This window comes from Anopheles maculipalpis, chromosome X, assembly GCF_943734695.1.
Source record: "Anopheles maculipalpis chromosome X, idAnoMacuDA_375_x, whole genome shotgun sequence".
In the NCBI taxonomy this organism is placed as follows: domain Eukaryota; kingdom Metazoa; phylum Arthropoda; class Insecta; order Diptera; family Culicidae; genus Anopheles; species Anopheles maculipalpis.
Window position 1 is genome coordinate 9,936,568 of NC_064870.1, and position 16,700 is coordinate 9,953,267.

Here is a 16,700-nt window from a genome sequence, read left to right on the forward strand (position 1 = left end):
TGGTGCGTTCCAAGCAGCGCAATGGCGTAACTTCCCCGAACAAACCGTCGCGACCTTGACTCGTTTTGTCTTTCACTTATAGCTATCTTTCCAACCGCTCACCGAAGCGTGTGCGCTGCTCTTGGTTGGGGAGTTTGTTTACCCTGTCAAGACTATCGCTGCGCCGAGGTTCGTTCACATCGGTCTCACAATGCTCTTATTGCTAGTCATCCGTGTGTTGCAGAGATGTTTTGTTGTTGCTATTATTGGCTTAAAAGTAGATCAGATTGATTGGTAAGATTAGCCCTGCTGGATGTTGGTAGATGACTACTACCGGAGCTCCTACCTAATGAGTTCTTAATGTTGATGTACCAGAATAAGAGCTCAGATTTGATTAGGTCTACTAGAATTTGATAAATGACAGCTACTGGAGCTCCTGATGAGTTCTTAGTGTTTGTGTACATGTTCCACAATAATAGCTAGTAAACAAGCTAGCTGTCACTGCGGTTTCGGTGAGTGAATAGGTAGGGAAAATAAAACAGGTTACGATAAAGGTTACAGCATCCCTACCACTACTTCGGCTCCAACGCTTCGCTGCATGTACATTATGCGTACTACACCCAACTGTGTACCTTCGTACTGCCGCATGGATCACACCGAAAGACGCCATATTCTATTGATTTTATTTGCCTTCAAGCAAGGCAACACAGACACCTCGGGCACACTGGTAACCTTCTTTGGGAGGCAATCTACTTAAATTTTCTTTTTCGTTTTTTTTTTTTGGTGTCTCATGCTGCACAATTCCTTCACATTAAGCAAGGTACAGCTTCGCCTTTTTTGCTGCTGTTTGGTGCTTACGATCTTAGTCAAGCGAGTAATAAATCATGCCATTACCGTGGGCTCGGTGCCGTTCGTCATTAAGGTGATGCAGGTGATGGATTTTAAACTTGAAAAGCGGGCTCTTTCCTTGACCAGAAGGTGACATGGAGCTGCAAGGTTTGTGTCAAATCGGAAGTGCCCTTCGCCGTTGGCGACATTCGTGTCCTGCTATGGTGGATTATTTCTTCTTTCGTTCCGTCGCCGGTGAAGGTGAAGGTTGTCATTTTAGGATCGCTTTGCAGTTTGAGAGCTAGCTAAAATAGACCGGATAGTGCTCGGTATTAAGCGTGAGTTGTATGGTGTTCACCAATGAGGAAATTAATATCACCAGACAAGGCTCTTGACTAGCTTCAACAGCTAGTCAGCATAGCCATCTCGTTAGCATAGATAATGCTTCCTCGACTGGATAGGAAGTAGCCACTGTTAGAATTCCAACAATTGCGTGCGAGCTCACAAAACAACACACAGAAAAAGAACATATTCATTGCCCTTCGGTGCGTGTTCCAATCGTTTAGGCATTTTCCACCATTGTGTGTGCGTCTATCGATGCCGGATAAGATGAGTACGCCGGTACTGATGGTGATGATGTGTATCTATAAACGGCCAGCGATTTCCGCCATAATCAATGCAAGTTTGATTGTTTACATCGAAACAAAAGGTACCCAGGCGGGTTGTGCATACGCTTGTGCAAGTGAAGAGGCCATAACTGGTAACGTACTAGCGCAGATGTAATCGTGACCACGATCGCTAACCGTATCCATAGAATGCTGGAGGTTCGCGAACATGCGACGTTACGCGGTACCTCGTACCAGTACACACCAGACGGTACAACGCAATGCGAAGGTTTCGTGCGAGATGCACCAATGTACGCGCCAGAGAAACCAGGAAAACTCAACACACGTCAGAATGGTACTGGGCAATAACATTTATTCGTCAAAATGCTTTGTATCTTACAATGCTAAGAATGAAAAACGGCTCACAACTTACTTAACTACAAACGAGAGCATTAAGAGAGCAGCTAATTCTTCGACGTCTTGCCCATCGACACACAGCGCCGCCCGTTGTACACCTTACCCGCCGGACAGTCAGGCATTTTGAGGTTATGTGGGTTGATCGGGGCAACCGGTGCTGTCTGTTCACGTTCCTGCTTCTTCTGATCACGGCGCAGCTTCCGATCGACACGCTTCTGCTCCTGTTCCATCTTAATCTCCTTCGAACGGGCACGTACCTTCTGCACCGCCTGATCAACACGCTGCCGCAAGGTGGTACTGATGGTAGACTTCGTTGTCGTCACGGTAGTCTTCTTGGAGGTGAGCGATCGTCCCATACCGAGTGGATTTTCGAGCAGATGCATTTTCTGGGTACGATCACTGGCAACCGACTTCATGGAGGCGTGCTCGGAAGAGTTCGTTTCGGAGTAGGTAGATTTGTGGACACGTCGCAGGCGGGTGCTAGAATTGCGCAAACCCGACAGCAAACTTGCCGAGGACGTTTCCGCGATAAACAGCACTAGCAGAACGGTGAACATGGCCACCAACTTGAGAACGCTTCTCGACGCAGCCATCTTGCTTCCAAGACGGTTCTGAATGATGACTTTGATTGATGACAGTTCACAAGCACAAGCTCACAGGCAGATCTTCTAGCACCCCAAAAACGGTCACTCGCTAGGGCAGAGCCGGTACAGTGAAAGTCTTGAAACCTGTCCCACGGTTCGCTTGCAACTGAGGCAGGATCTGATGCGGTCGGCCAGTTTTTGGATTTGCAACGCGTCTAGGCCCCCTGCATCCAGGACCAAAAACTATATCTGTCGCTCTGTCAAGCATTCACAACTGGTTGCAATTTCCTTTGCTACTCGCACGCTTATCACCAGCATCGCGCTTGGGGAGGGTAACGTTTCCCATGAATGTAGCGCGTAAAACAAAACAAAAACGTGGCGCACCAAAAGTTTTAAACTGGTTAAGACACCACCGGTTTGCCGGGTTTTTTGTGAATCGGGTGAAATGTCGCTTCCTTTTGTCTTTTCGTGTGAGTGTGTGTGTGTGGGTATCTCGTAGCACAACTTGGGAGAATGGTAGACCCTCCTCATTCCTACAGCAGGTGAGCCATAAATAGACCTTGAAGCAACATACAGCAGACCCAGAAGCACTCGTTTGCGAGCGAAATACATATCACCTTGCTCCAGAAGCTCCACCAAGTACGGTACGTTCGGTATCGACTCCCCATTGCATAACAGTCTCCGGCCTCCTGTCAATCGCTGGGCGACAGGAATTGGGACACAGCGCGATGGCCTTGATTGGCTGTGCGCAACTGTACGGAATGGGTAAGCACGCTGCCCCCGGGGGTCAGTTGGCTATTAAATGCACCAAGCACGCAAGGCCATTGACCCCAAAGGAGAAGTGTCAAAGTGCAGTCAATAAACACTCTCAGCACAACCTCATCTGCTTCATCTCCGCCATCTTCGCAAAGACGAGCCGGCTGCATGCGAAATTATAGTCATTTGTTTCTCATCATTAGCTGGGCTCTCTTGCGAAAGGTGTTGACAGTGCGTGTAGGCGTGTGGGAAGCGTTGTTCTACCGACAGCCCTTTTCTCACCTGCTGTTGAATAAATTAAGTGATGCTTCGCGGGAGACTAACATTGCACATTACTGACAAAATGATGACAGTTCTCATTACTACCCGGCACAGTGGGTGTGTGTGCAATGCAATTTAGGACATGTCGCGCAGGGTAAACATCGATGGCTAGCTTAAGCACTGCGTGCCCTCAATTAAGAGCCCAGCATGTACTATTTGTCTTCGGTAGGAAGGCTCGCGGGCAATGTGGCGACCTTTGACAGTTGCTGCTGCATGGCAACCATTAGCCATCCGCCGTAAGATTGTCGAACCGGTGCCTGCCATAACAGCACCGAGAGCGAATCGATTACAAACCGGCCAACTACAATGGCACGAAGCCCGGGATAGGCCGGCACTAACGCGCTTGCCTAACGCGCTCGTTAAGAGCGACGCGCCACTTTATTAGCTCCTTACGGGTGAGCGTTTTTGTGTTTTGCGATGGGTTCGTTGGTTGCGAAAATAGAAGACAAAAAAACAGACCCAGTGATGTATGGATTGCATCGAAAGAAAACAAAAACCGAAGCCGTGTGTGCAGCAAAACGGACGCACCCGTCGAACAGCCACGGAACGTCACCAGTGATTTGTGGTCACTAAAATTTCGCCTAAAAATAGGTTTCGATAAGCCTTTCGCGGGATTGGGAATGTTAAGGGAGTGAGTGTCCCTTTCGTAATTTTTTCCTTTCGATTCCCGCCTGCTGATTGCTATTATTTAATATTAAATCAGCCAGCGAGCGACACGAGAGTTAGCAAAGAGGACAGGGTAGCGAAGACGCACCACACGTTCGCGAAAGGAAATTGGAATTGAGTTCACGAAACTCCAAAAATTGACGGCGACGCCGAAAAAAAAAAAAGAAAAGGGGCAAGAAAACTTTACCGACTGACCAACTGACCGAGCTGCGAGTGCGCGCGAGCGCTCGCTGTGTATCGAGCGTGAAAATGCATAAACACTTAACCCGCAAAAGACGCACGGCCATGTTTACGGCGCAACAAATCGAGTGTGAAAGTGAGAGTGAAAACAGATACACGCCCCAAGCAAAGCTGCCCCCGAGGGGCAGCAAGCGAGACAGGAGAACCCCTGAAGCAAGCAAGTCCGGCGAACGATGAAGCACACGCTTCTTGACTTTCGTGTATTTTTTTGCAATGATTTTTTATTTAAATCTATAAGAGAGTAGGTCTTTTAGTTTTACGCTCCTAGTATCTAGAGCGGGTTAGAGATTAAAAAAAAACAACAAAATGGTTTGTAGGGTAAACAAGGAACGTTGCACTAACGCTGAAATTTTTTTTGCTAATCCTTGTGCCGGGCATAAACTTCGTACAGGCGTACAAGCACATTAATCTGGAAAGGTTGCGAAAAGTGACATTTGCGACCGAGGTACGACCTATTATCGCTCGAATCAAGATCGCTACAAATAATCGTGATGTGGCAAGCCCACTGTGCGGTAGTAGTGTTTTAGTAGCGACTTTAATATGACAGTAACAAGTACGATCGCAAGCAATCATCCATGTGACGTAAACGTAATTGTTTTTTTTTTGGTTTTGTGTTGATAGTGTGCAGTAGAAAATGTCCTAACCAATCTAATTTGCATAGTAAACGTTATTGACCAGTGAGTTTTGGCATTTTTATCGATCGCTTCGCTTCGCTTCTCTCTCTCCCTCCCTCTCAGGCTTTCATTGTGTTTCCTCTGTGCGTAGTAACTACCAAAAAAAACTCTCTTTACCGTGTGTCCTTCACGCGTGAAGGTACGGCAGGTGAATAAATTGACATAATTGGACTAATAGATGTTTTCAATGACCACCACCCCATCCACCATAATGCCACTTTGATTTCTCACCGGCTTCCACACACGCGCGCAATTAAACTCCACATCACTTCACGTAACACACTGACACTGACCGTATGCGTTTGATTAGCTGGACAGGCGTGTAGACATCGTTTGACATCTTCTCTTTCGCGGGGGTGTCTTTTTGGTTTGGCTATGCTTTGCCTGTAATCAACTAGTTTTTTCCTTATTCATCGAAAAACAAAAACCACCGGTTGATAGTACGAAGGACCGGTAGATCAAACTTGATCTTGCACCTGCTGCCATCTTGATTTCACAATCGATTGATTTCTCTCCCTCTCTGGTTGATTGTGTTGCGTTGTGGTGCGAGAGATGGACGATGTATTTTCCATTCTGCTAGAACTTAATCGCACGATCAATACACGAGTTGCAAGACCCGCACTCAGTGGTCTAAGTAAACTCTTGAAAGCGTGCTGGACGCCTACGCCGTCTAGAGAGTGGAAGGAATTCCTAACCGTGCCTTGATGTAGCAATCTCGTGGTTGCCGTTTATTGTACACGGTGGACGACCACATTTGATGGATTTCGTTTTCGTTGTTTTAATCGTTGCGCAATGGCGAACGTCCCGGTTGGTAGGTTCAACTCCAATGTGCCGAATTATAGAGGGTGGAATTATAACAGGCTGGGTTTCTTCGAGGCAAGTAATTTACATACTGACGATGTGAAATCTCACCGATCTGGGCATGCTTGTTTCATACATAGGTCAAGCTTTGTCACAAAAAAAGCCCCGGCATATCATCTGGAAGACCTTGCCGGTTATGCATAATCTTAGCGACTACGAACGGTCAAGGTAGACCAGAGCTAAACCGGATCCAACAAGCATCCCTGAACGACTCACACACACACACATACATACACAACAACCTCTGGAATGTTGACGCCTTTGCATACCTTGACGTTTAATACTTGCTGCTACTTAGACTGTCAGCCAACCAGGATTCCGCGAGCCCGAGAGTCGTACACAACCAACGCACGTCCTACCAGCGACACATTCTGGACCACCGAGAACTGCTCCGAACTTAATCACGTAAAACACCGAATCTACCACTAGGCACGTGCACAAAGTTTACGAATCCTCCGGGGGGCTTCCCCAAGAAAAAACCCTCAAAAAAACTAACCTCAAAACAAATTTAAATGAACACCGTCTAACCGTACGCAGTCTGGATCGTGGCAGAAGCGCGCGCGTACGTTCGCATACGGATTAAGTTTGATAGTGCAATTGCAGGCTCGGCGAACCGCGCACAGCAACACAACATCAACAAAACAGCACCTCCACAGCTGGGTATGCGCGGTTGCGTTGGCTGCCCGCTACCATTGCACACCGGCGTATCGATGAATGGTCGCGGCGAGAGACGTTGTTGTTGCTGTTGTTGTTGTGCGTTGCTGCTGCCTCCCTTCTTCTTTTTTTTTTTTTGGTTAGTACTCTGGCCTTTCGATCACACTCGCACTTGGTCCCGTTTGAACGGTCGGTTGTAATCGTTAGCTTGCGATCTCCTTCCCTTGTACGTGCCGCCATTCCTTTCAGCTCCTTCCTAGTTACCATTTATGTACCCTCAGAGGAGGTGATGGTTCATGGGGAGGGGGAGGGGGGCAGAGAATCACCCACTAAGAATGGGTGGGTTGGGTGGTGGGGATGTTTTTAATTGCTGCAAGTGCGTATTGAATGACAGCTGAGATTGCGTACGATTATATCGATCCTCATGTAATTAGTTTGCTTTGTTGAATAACAATAGATCGAAAGATTTCTGCAAGCCGTTTTAGGTAAATTTCGTTTGTTTTTTTTTATTTTATTTATTATTTATTTTAGTATAACGGCTCTACGCCGTATTGTCAACACCGCTTGTGTTGACTACGTTATAAGAATTTTTTTTAATCTGTTATATTTTTTATTATTCATAATTAATTATAAATAAATAAAATATTTTTTATTATAGAGTATGACGGCACGTCGTCATCCTATCATTTTGTTTGAAAAATTGAATAAATTTTTTTATTTCAAACATGAAACCGAGAAAAAATTGCTTTCCCTATGAAAACATCGAAGCTCGTGTGAATGTAACACAAAATTGCATACTTTTAGGCGGAACAGAATTTAAGCACAAAAGCTTGAGAGAGGCTCGTTTCGAGCTTTTCACCTAGGTAATGCACGCTGCTTTTATGCTGCGATTCACATAAAAAGAGGATAGCCCTGACGTGAATGCAACCCCAAATACTCTTCAGCAGACTCTGCACCCATTGCTGCAGATAACGCCAGAAGCTACCAAGCTGGATTTATTTATTTTTATTTATTTATTATTATGCATGAGGCAGAACGGCAGAACCTCCAGAACATCCTACGCACCCAGTGTTCCTGGACTTCAAGGAACAGTCGTAAATAGATCGGACTGAACTATGGAACACCATGGAGCAGTACGGATTCCCTGGAAAGTTGGTAAGGCTGTTAAAGGCCACTAAGGACGGGCTGCAAGGTAGAAGCGTCAAATACGAGTTGTTGTCAGGATTTTTCGAATTTCACTCTGAATCTGGGGTCTGAGGTAATGAATTCTACTGTTTGGTGTTACGAAGCGGGGGCTTTGAAAATCGGGGTACGATTTTCACCAAACCTTTCCATTTCCTTGGTTTCGGATATGCCATTTATGTACATTACTAGACGAACGTCTGTAGAGTTAAAAGAGGCTTAAACCAGACCGAATCACGAGATCTTTAGAATTGAATCGAGGACCAATGCGACGAATACAAATTACCTGCTTGCCGGAGGCTCTGACCGTTCCAGGTTGACGGTGACTTTACTAATCGCAGTGCTAGACTATACTGACGGAGGAAGCCATTGCACTCGCCATTTTCGAACGACGGGTGCTAAGAACTATCTTTGGCAGTGTTTGGTGAGCAGGGCGTGTGGCAAAGGAAAATAAACCACGAACTAGCTGAGCTGTTTGGAGGTGCACACATCCTGAAGGTAGTCAAAGCGCTAAGGATATGATAGTTGAGGCACGTGAGAAGGATACCAGACTGAAACCTCACCAGGAAGATGCTTATCAGCAACCAGTTTGACGTGCCCGTATGCTGGATCACGTCGAGTCACCCTGTCGAAAATCGGCAATAAGCGTGGAGACTGAGTGTCCTGGAAACGGAAGGGAGGCTTGACCATGCCATCTAGACGTGCTCAACCCTGAATAGACCAATAAGACCACAAAATAATTACGAAATCTGAAGGCACATTGTTAAGTGCAATCGTGTCAACAATTCAAGCCACAAACTTTTGGGATCCATCAAACTCTAGTATCTAGAATATATTGCACAGAAATTCGTCCGGTAGTCCTATACAAATCCTCGATTAAGTTGACAAAGAATGGCTGGTGCGAAGGACTATCTTTGAAGGTGTAAGCAAAAGTGGTGCTGATATCATGAAAATAGTGATCAGATGACAGAAGGACGCGTTGGTTTGGATGGGTGACGAAGATGTATGTTTTGTGGTCTAACTTCCGTCAGGAAGTTTCTCGCTTATAATCTGTTCGGAAAGAGGCCTGGAAGAGTTCGCAGAGATTTGACTGAAGCACATGGAGTCGAGCTTGTTGGAGGTTATATGTTGCCCTGGACTTGATTTCTTGGAATCCTGACAACCTGAACAACATGACCATGTTTCACAAATCTGGTCAAGACGAAAATCATATTGTTTAAATATTTTTGAGAAACTCTTCATTTTCTTCTTGATCTAACTATGGATCCGGCATGCTCCGAATGGGATGCCCGGTCCTGCCGTATTTTACCAAAATAGCAGTTGTAAAATTACATATGTAAAACAACATGATTTGAAATTGATTATTTTTTTCTGAAAATCAACGGCAAAACATCTTAAGGGAACAATTTAAGGAATGGTGACGAAAAACGAAACAGAAACTAACCGGTAATCTGCTCACTAAATAACAAATAATCACTACCATTGTGAGCACGATTTACTCGCCAACTTATCAGGCTTTTCAGGCCTCGGCTCAAGGATAGTGTCAACCGTATCTAAATGACTATTTAATTCATTGCTTCGTGTCACAGCGACCGATCATCACCGAATGGCGCCATCGAAACGGACGTTTTGCGTGCGAAACTGTGGCGTGTGAAGCTGCCATTTTGTTGCCGCAATTTTTGGTTTAAAGAAAATCTTTGTTTTCGGGGCACTATTGGTATTATTATTACTCGCCTCGAGAGTCAGAGTTTTACTTGTGAGGTAAGTCAGCAAAACTTTATTAAGAAGAAGGAGAAAAAAACGAACACAACTACTACGGTGACGATTGCACATTTATGAAGCAGAGCTACCTGTCAGATCGCCCGTTATGGGCATTGTAATTTATTTTTCAATTTCTCCTCGATTAAACCGGTTTCGGTGATGGACGGACGAACAGTGGAAGGGAGAAAGAGAGAGAAAGGAGGACAAAGGGAACCGTTTCGCTTCTGTTATAATGCACAATTTTAATTTTTTTTGGTTCACCTTAAATTCCGATTTCGATCGAAGTATTATATCAAATATGATGAACAAACGGTTTGCCATCTCAAAATCGAAATAAAGTAATCGACATGGATGGACAATGGAGTTCTTTTTTTATTGTGAACTACCCTGGCTAAGTGCACAGCCGGATAGGTACATACTATGAGGGTACGCGATGGCCGACAAGATGGACGCCAGTGCAACATGTCCAAGGTTGCACCAGTATGGCCCGCATCAAATGAGCGTTGTAAAGGGAATAGAGAGCGATCCAAAACAAATAGAAAAAGCAGCATCAACAATAACAATTAAGATTCAAGTTGAAAAAAAACCCCTAAAACTATTTTCCACTGGAACTGATGATGTTGCAGGTGGCAATAATGGAAATCGTGATCGATCGTAATGTCGTACCGATCGGGAGGAAGTGTTACGCGGCACGTTGATACCGTGACCCTAGAGCGGTGAGTTTTTAATGACAGATTCGTTCGGTTCGGTTTTGACCCAGGCAGGATGAGTGTACTGCTAATGGCTTCACTGCGCCGTCAGATGCCGGAGAGCGAGAGTGAGTGTGTCTCTCTGTGTCTGTGAATTTTTCGAGCAGCATCGAACCGAACCACCACGCTATGCTGTAATGGAAGCGCGCATTGTGCAACACGTGTACCCACCTACTCCGGACACCTTCACCACCGCTGTTCCTCTCACCCTCCGTCCAATCCAACATGCAATAGGAAGCGCGTTTTGGATGAAGGGCTTTCTATGCGTGATTGCAATTTGCCTTCCCGTGTTGTGCGAATGCGCAGCTAATTCATTCTTCTATTCACCAACGATCGAATGAGGCCTGGGTGATCGGTCCTAGACACGCTCGTTCTCAGGCTTGTGCAACTTTCGCTACCAGCCGAGAGAAAGCGTGGAAAAGTAATGGCCGAAAGGCGGAAGAAATGGGGCATTACTTTTCGCAAAAATTGTACTGTTTACCCGTACTGCCCGGCTTATTTGCATTGTTGTGTTTGCATACATTCGGGCGCGGAAGATCGTTTGCAAGAAAGCAAACAGACTTAGCCCGGTGGTGTTGGAATATGGCGGATCGGTTTCCTTTTGCATGTCCAAAAAACTTCCAAAGTTAAGGATTTTTTTTTTCTGTGATGGTTCGTTGGTGGATTTGCAAACAAAGATCGGACGTACCGCTGCGTCCACTGCTCCAACTGCAATCCTGTGCGATCTAGTGTGCGAGCATTGATTACACACGATACTTCCCGCTCGTTGTCTAAACCTTGTGCTGCTGTTGCTTCAACGAAACTACGCGTGGGTCGCGTGAGCTGCAAGCTTTCATTCGATTACGTTTCCAACCACACAACAACCAGCCCGGTAGAGGCGGTGAGATAACCATCGAAATTGCACGTGTTGTATCCAACAGCCACTACCCAGTCACTTTCTCCTCTCGGCTCGCGCAGCTCAACCCTTATCAGTGTGGCTCACGCCCGAGAACCGAGTGTAAGTGGAGCATGTCGCCTGGGCTCTGGCCTCACATAACCTGAGGTCGAAAGTTCAGTTGCGTTTTGCAAGGGTCCCTCGCGAAACCTCAAGAAGCGATGTCAAGGAGGATCAGGTCGTTTTCACTGCAAAAGGGCAAAGGACACCGTAAACGGTTGCCAGGAATTCAGTAACCTGCTTTCTGAAGATACGCTTAATGTCAACCTGACAACTCATCAACAGGCACTTGAAACAACGCCCCAAATAGCCGGGAGATCCTCTGTGCGGGAAGCTCTCCTGGATCTCGTTTTCCGGTGGCGTGATTGCCTTTTATTGGATGCTGTTAAAATGTCAAGCGAAGATCCAGGTGGGGGCAACAAAACTCGTCTAGAATGCAGGTGTTGCTTTGCGTTCTGGAAGAGATAAAGAGTGAAAGTGACTCTGAGGTTGTGTGAGTTCTCTGTGTGCTCTGTCGAATTTAAATCTCTGGTTTTTGGGGGAGATTGACCTAACCTAGGCAAACTTGTGACGCAGAGGCACAACACTCTTATTGTGACCCGGTCAAAAAGACATCGGAAGACAGAGAGAGAGAGAGAGAAAAAGAGAGAGAGATAATGGGCCACCTCAAAATCAATAAAAAAAGTCTTGTCTTATGCTCTTACCCACCCGACACGGAACAGTTTGCTTTGCCGTTGTGTTCCAAGACCTCCTGTTCTCCATACTCCTTACCGACCGTCCTCACACCCCGTACCTTTAATAACACGCGTGAGCACCAAACAGAGCGAGAGAAAGTGACGAAACACGAGCGAAAGAGGGTAAAGACATGACACAGACCCCTGGCGTGGCGTGAGAATGGTGTGAGGGAGTAGCGAAGGGAGGCGAGATTTTACGGAGCGACGCAGCACCGTGTGGCCGTTCCCCACGTCCGGGAGGGACACTGACTGAGCGCTGTGGCGCTGGTGTAGCGTGTGCGCGCGGCCGGCACATTTGTGGGCGAATTGTCGAACGAAACGCATGTGCGCATCACCTTGCTGGGCGTGCATTGCTCAATGAGCCGGAAGGACGCAAACACCGGGCAGGAGCCTTCTTCTTCAAACTTTTATTGATTGAGTGTGTGTGTGTGTGTATGTGTGTTTGTAGTGTGAGTTTCAGTGGTGGAGCATGAGAACGGAAGCCCACAAGAAGGGTGCTTTCCTAGAGTCGGGAAGTTTATGAGTAAAACTGGTATGGCAGCATGGAGAACAACGTTGTGGTGTGTTGCGCTGTGGTGTTGTGCACTGTTCCTGGCGTGCGCTCCTCTACAGGCGGCACCAATAGAATCTGTGGTGGAGGATGTGAACAGTTCGTTAGATCCGGTACAGTGGAAGGTGAGTTGAGGGTCAGACATTGCATAGGCTCTACGACACTAGGACTCTCGGATACAGGATTGTTATGACATGCTATAATTGAGGTTGGACGAAGCTGTACCATCCACCAATCAATCCTAACAAAGCACTGCTGTAAAAGCAGCATGTTGCAATGCATCCTATCAACTGAACGAATCTTCCTTCGAGAAGTCTCCAATTAAGTGCTATCAAAACAAAAACCTCAACTTCACCTGATGCACCTGCGAATGTGTACCCACGCCGCGCAGTGAGGAGAGCTTTATGTGCATCAATTAGCGTGATATAGTGATGTCAGTGAAAGTACTAATTACGCTACCTGCAGAACTAGCTAACGCCCTCCTTTAGAGTCTTTGGTTTAAATAGATGAATGCAGGCCCGTTTATGAATTACAAAGGCTTTTTTTTTTTCGTTGGAACGGTTACGATTCACATCGTTGTCTTTTCCATGGTACGGTAAAGGCGTTACTCCGCAAGTCTACATAACGCAATATCGATGCTTTGGAGCTGATAGGATAGGGGGTGCTTCTTTGTGCAGAAGAATTTCTCATATTGCGCCAATCTTGCTGCAGGTGTGCTTGAAGTTGAAGTCATCACCATCCACGATTGATCGTTGTGACATATACACAAAAAAAAAACAGACCTCCAATCAATCCGATTTATTCCTCCACGTCAGCAATGAAAAAAAGGACAGCTATTGTGTGTAAAAGGCGGTAATGGACATTTGCAGCGTTACGTACAGCATCCAAACACGAACAGCGGTGGCTAATCGTGCGAGCAGTGAAAAGGTGAAAATAAAATTAATTTCTCGAAAATACCTTCCACGCCGACAGCCAAAAAGCAGCCGTGGAGGAGTCGCAAAGAAGGTTAAAACCGACACGAAACACACCGGACGCCCTCAAGACAAACATCAACGAAAAACAAAAAGAAAAAGTCCCCATTCACTTGTCAAATGGTGCGTACGATCACGGTCGCTTGTTTGGTAATCCTAACAAAACATCCGTCAACTTCGGCTTGGCGCTGCACGGAACCTGCGCTATCAATCAAAATCCGTGCGTACCATCGGCTGCATCTGCTTTGGCTCGGACGGACGTAGCGCACAAGGATGAAGACACCACGCACCGGCATCAAGAAAAGCAAAACGAAAATCGAAGTGAACGAAAAAGAGAAGTGACATCCTATATGATTGTTTTGCCATGCGCTTTTGGAGGCCTGCAGGCATGTTGCCGCGAAAAAATGCTAAGTAACTGGGACGCGCGGTCAATGATGAATGTGTCTGGCTGTTGTTTTCTTCACGGCACGTGCCGGAAGATGCAGAGAGGGTGAGAGAGAGAGAGAGAGAGAGAGAGAGAGAGAGAGAGAGAGAGCGAGAGAATGAGACAGAGGAGGAAGTTGGTGATAGAGCCTCATGCGCATATGCGTATTATCGCAACACCAAAATCTACATCTCGTACACACACTCACAATTGGTATGACAATTTCGGCCATTTTTCTCGCATCCCGGACGTAAATATCCATTTTAGGAATCTTGCGAGTTGCGTGTGTGGAACCTTGCGAGTGGCTTTAAACAAAGGACCGTACAGTACAGCATGTAGTAACCTTTTCGCGGCGGGGTCGATTAGGGTTAAGCAAGCAACATGATTATTCATGCATGCGTTATCGGACGCTCGGGGTAGCAATTTTGCATCTTAACCTCTGTTTGAGATTTCTCTGCTTTCCTCGCACATTCCAGGAAGCCATCGGTGAGGATGTGTACCGGACCAAGCGCAAGTACCGGCCGGAGGAGTGGGCCGCAGCTAACGCCATTTTGGATTTGTTGGAGCAGCTAAAGAATATTCGGAATCCATCGGTGCGTCGGATCACACCACCTGCTTCAACAACAACGACGACAACCACCACCACAGCAACCCCACCAACTACCACAAGCCGTTTGCCACCGATCAAACCACGTGCTGACAGAAGTTCGACGCGTCGTGAGGATGATGAGATACCGCAGTTCAACCCAGACGGTACGATCATGCTTCAGCTGCCGGGGAAGCTGTTCGGTAATGCGACCAACTTTGTACTGGCGGCGGCAAAGCTGTTCGGTGACTTCATTACGGTAAGCTTTGTGTGTATGCTCTAGGTTGCGTTTGTCCCACGGGAAACCTAACCTCATTCTCTTACGCCCATCTTCCAGAACACGGCAATACGCACGGCCCGGTTTATGCAACTATTCCAACCGATTGCGGGTCGCCATTTGTTCATTCAAATACCGACACCGAGTCCGTCGGGAGTAGACTGACAGACGACGAATGTTTTTGGTTTTCGGGTCGGAACCCCTAAGATGCCGCTCGCCCCGTATCGGATCGCCCTTACCGGATGAAGCTCGCTAATCGCAACAAAGAAGAAAAAAAAACACGAGAACACGAGACGCGTTCAGTTTCTTTGCAGGATGGAAGAGGAGATAAATTATTTAATTCCCTAGACTAATTACAACCGTTCGCAGTTGAAATAAATTATTACACGCTTCACATCGATTGTGGACATTACAGCTTACTTATACGTCCAGCTCCTTCGGGATGTCGATCATCAGATGGTATCCGAACAGTGGCTGAAAGAATCGCACCACTTGCGCAATTCGTACCGAAGTGCGCTGATAGAAGAGGGTCAGAAAAAAATGGTCAAGATAGGGACCTAAGAAATTTGAAGCTTCTAAGGCTGAAGGCTGACTTACCGTAATAAAGTCACCAATAAAACTGCGCAAACGAAGAGTTAGATTGGCGGTGGAAGAGAATAGATCGCCGGGTAAATCCAACGTTACCTGGTTGCGATTGAAAATGGGGACTTCATCGTCGGAGGTGTTAACTTCGTTGATAGCCGGATTGATTGTTGTAGTTGTAGTTGCGCCGATAGTATCCTCTTTCTCCGTCGGGATGTCGTCGGAAGATTCCGATGGTTCCGTTCCAACGTTAGTCAACTGCACACCCGTATCGTTCCCGATGCTGGAAGTCACTGCCTTTCCCATCACGCAGCGTGTTAGGATTGTGATTTCTAGCAGCAACAACAGTATGTGGACCAGCTTCATCGTGATGCTTTTGATGATGGGAAATGTAACGCGCCACACTGCAATCCAATCGTATCGAGGGACCCGAACCGACTAGCTAGACAAGAGATCGCAAACAACACAAAGCTATTGCCCATCGTCCGCGCAAAACCACACCGTCCTGCACTGGTGTGCAGGTGCAAGTGCAATTGCAGTCAAGAACGAGAACTTGTGCATAATTCTGTGTCACAGGCTGCTAGGAGAACGGACCAATGGAGTGTCGAGGTCGCCTGCTTCCGACCGAACGTAATCGTTAGGTGGATTCCAGTTGGCAGCCTCTAACACCCTGGCGATGCTTGTGTGACTCATGTCTCTGGGGATGAGATTGAAGTTTGATGACTGGCGTTTCGATTGGGAGTACCAAGAAAAGCTCGCCAGAAATCCCATCGTGGGAACCAGCACTCTATTGACCCTCGTCTGATGAAACCTTTCGCCATTTCGTTTGATTCGACGAAGGATGCAACCGATTCGTCACACATTCGGACACACTCGAATCATTTAAAGGTAGAGCAGGATTTTTGCGACCGCTGTGGCAAATCCCGATTCGAGACGCTAGTTTGATACGCACTTTGACACGCACTTCAACGCTTCTTTGAGGTTAGAGGTGCCGGAGGTTAGTTGCTGCGATACCTTTGACATTGACTGCTTACTAAGGAAGGTAAGCTAATTATGTGAAGGAGAAAAAAAAATTTAAAGACTAACTGCCTTAAATTGTGCGTAAGAGCATGCTGCGTTAATCAGAAGAAAATACATTTACCCACCACGGTTAGGTTCATTAGCGTGGCGAGTGAGGCGATTTACGCACTAATGGTTGCATGTTTCCTTAATTGAATATTCCAATCCACTTACTTATAATGACAACAAAGCTTAACTCTAGTTAAATAGATCAAGGTCATTTCATCATCCGCACGCATCTCATTGCAGTATTTTTCCCATGTAATTCATGCGACTGTGCTTTTCGAACGCGTCCCTTAATTACGT

The 16,700-nt window shown here is 46.5% G+C and overlaps 3 protein-coding genes across 4 annotated transcripts in view; 1 reads left to right on the plus strand and 2 right to left on the minus strand.

Moving 5' to 3' along the window:
* LOC126560212 (protein gurken-like) overlaps positions 1–16,700 on the minus strand; it is a 473,091-nt gene that overhangs the window by 260,549 nt on the left and 195,842 nt on the right. The window lies entirely within an intron of this gene.
* LOC126560668 (uncharacterized) lies at positions 12,399–15,004 on the plus strand. Its single transcript, XM_050216628.1, has 3 exons — positions 12,399–12,620; positions 14,367–14,735; positions 14,814–15,004. The coding sequence occupies exons 1-3, from the start codon at positions 12,465–12,467 to the stop codon at positions 14,916–14,918; spliced, it is 630 nt and encodes a 209-aa protein (XP_050072585.1). The 5' UTR covers positions 12,399–12,464; the 3' UTR covers positions 14,919–15,004.
* Positions 15,174–15,701, minus strand: LOC126561284 (uncharacterized). The gene is made up of 2 exons (XM_050217295.1): positions 15,351–15,701; positions 15,174–15,269 (listed from the first exon to the last, which is right to left on the minus strand). The coding sequence occupies exons 1-2, from the start codon at positions 15,699–15,701 to the stop codon at positions 15,174–15,176; spliced, it is 447 nt and encodes a 148-aa protein (XP_050073252.1).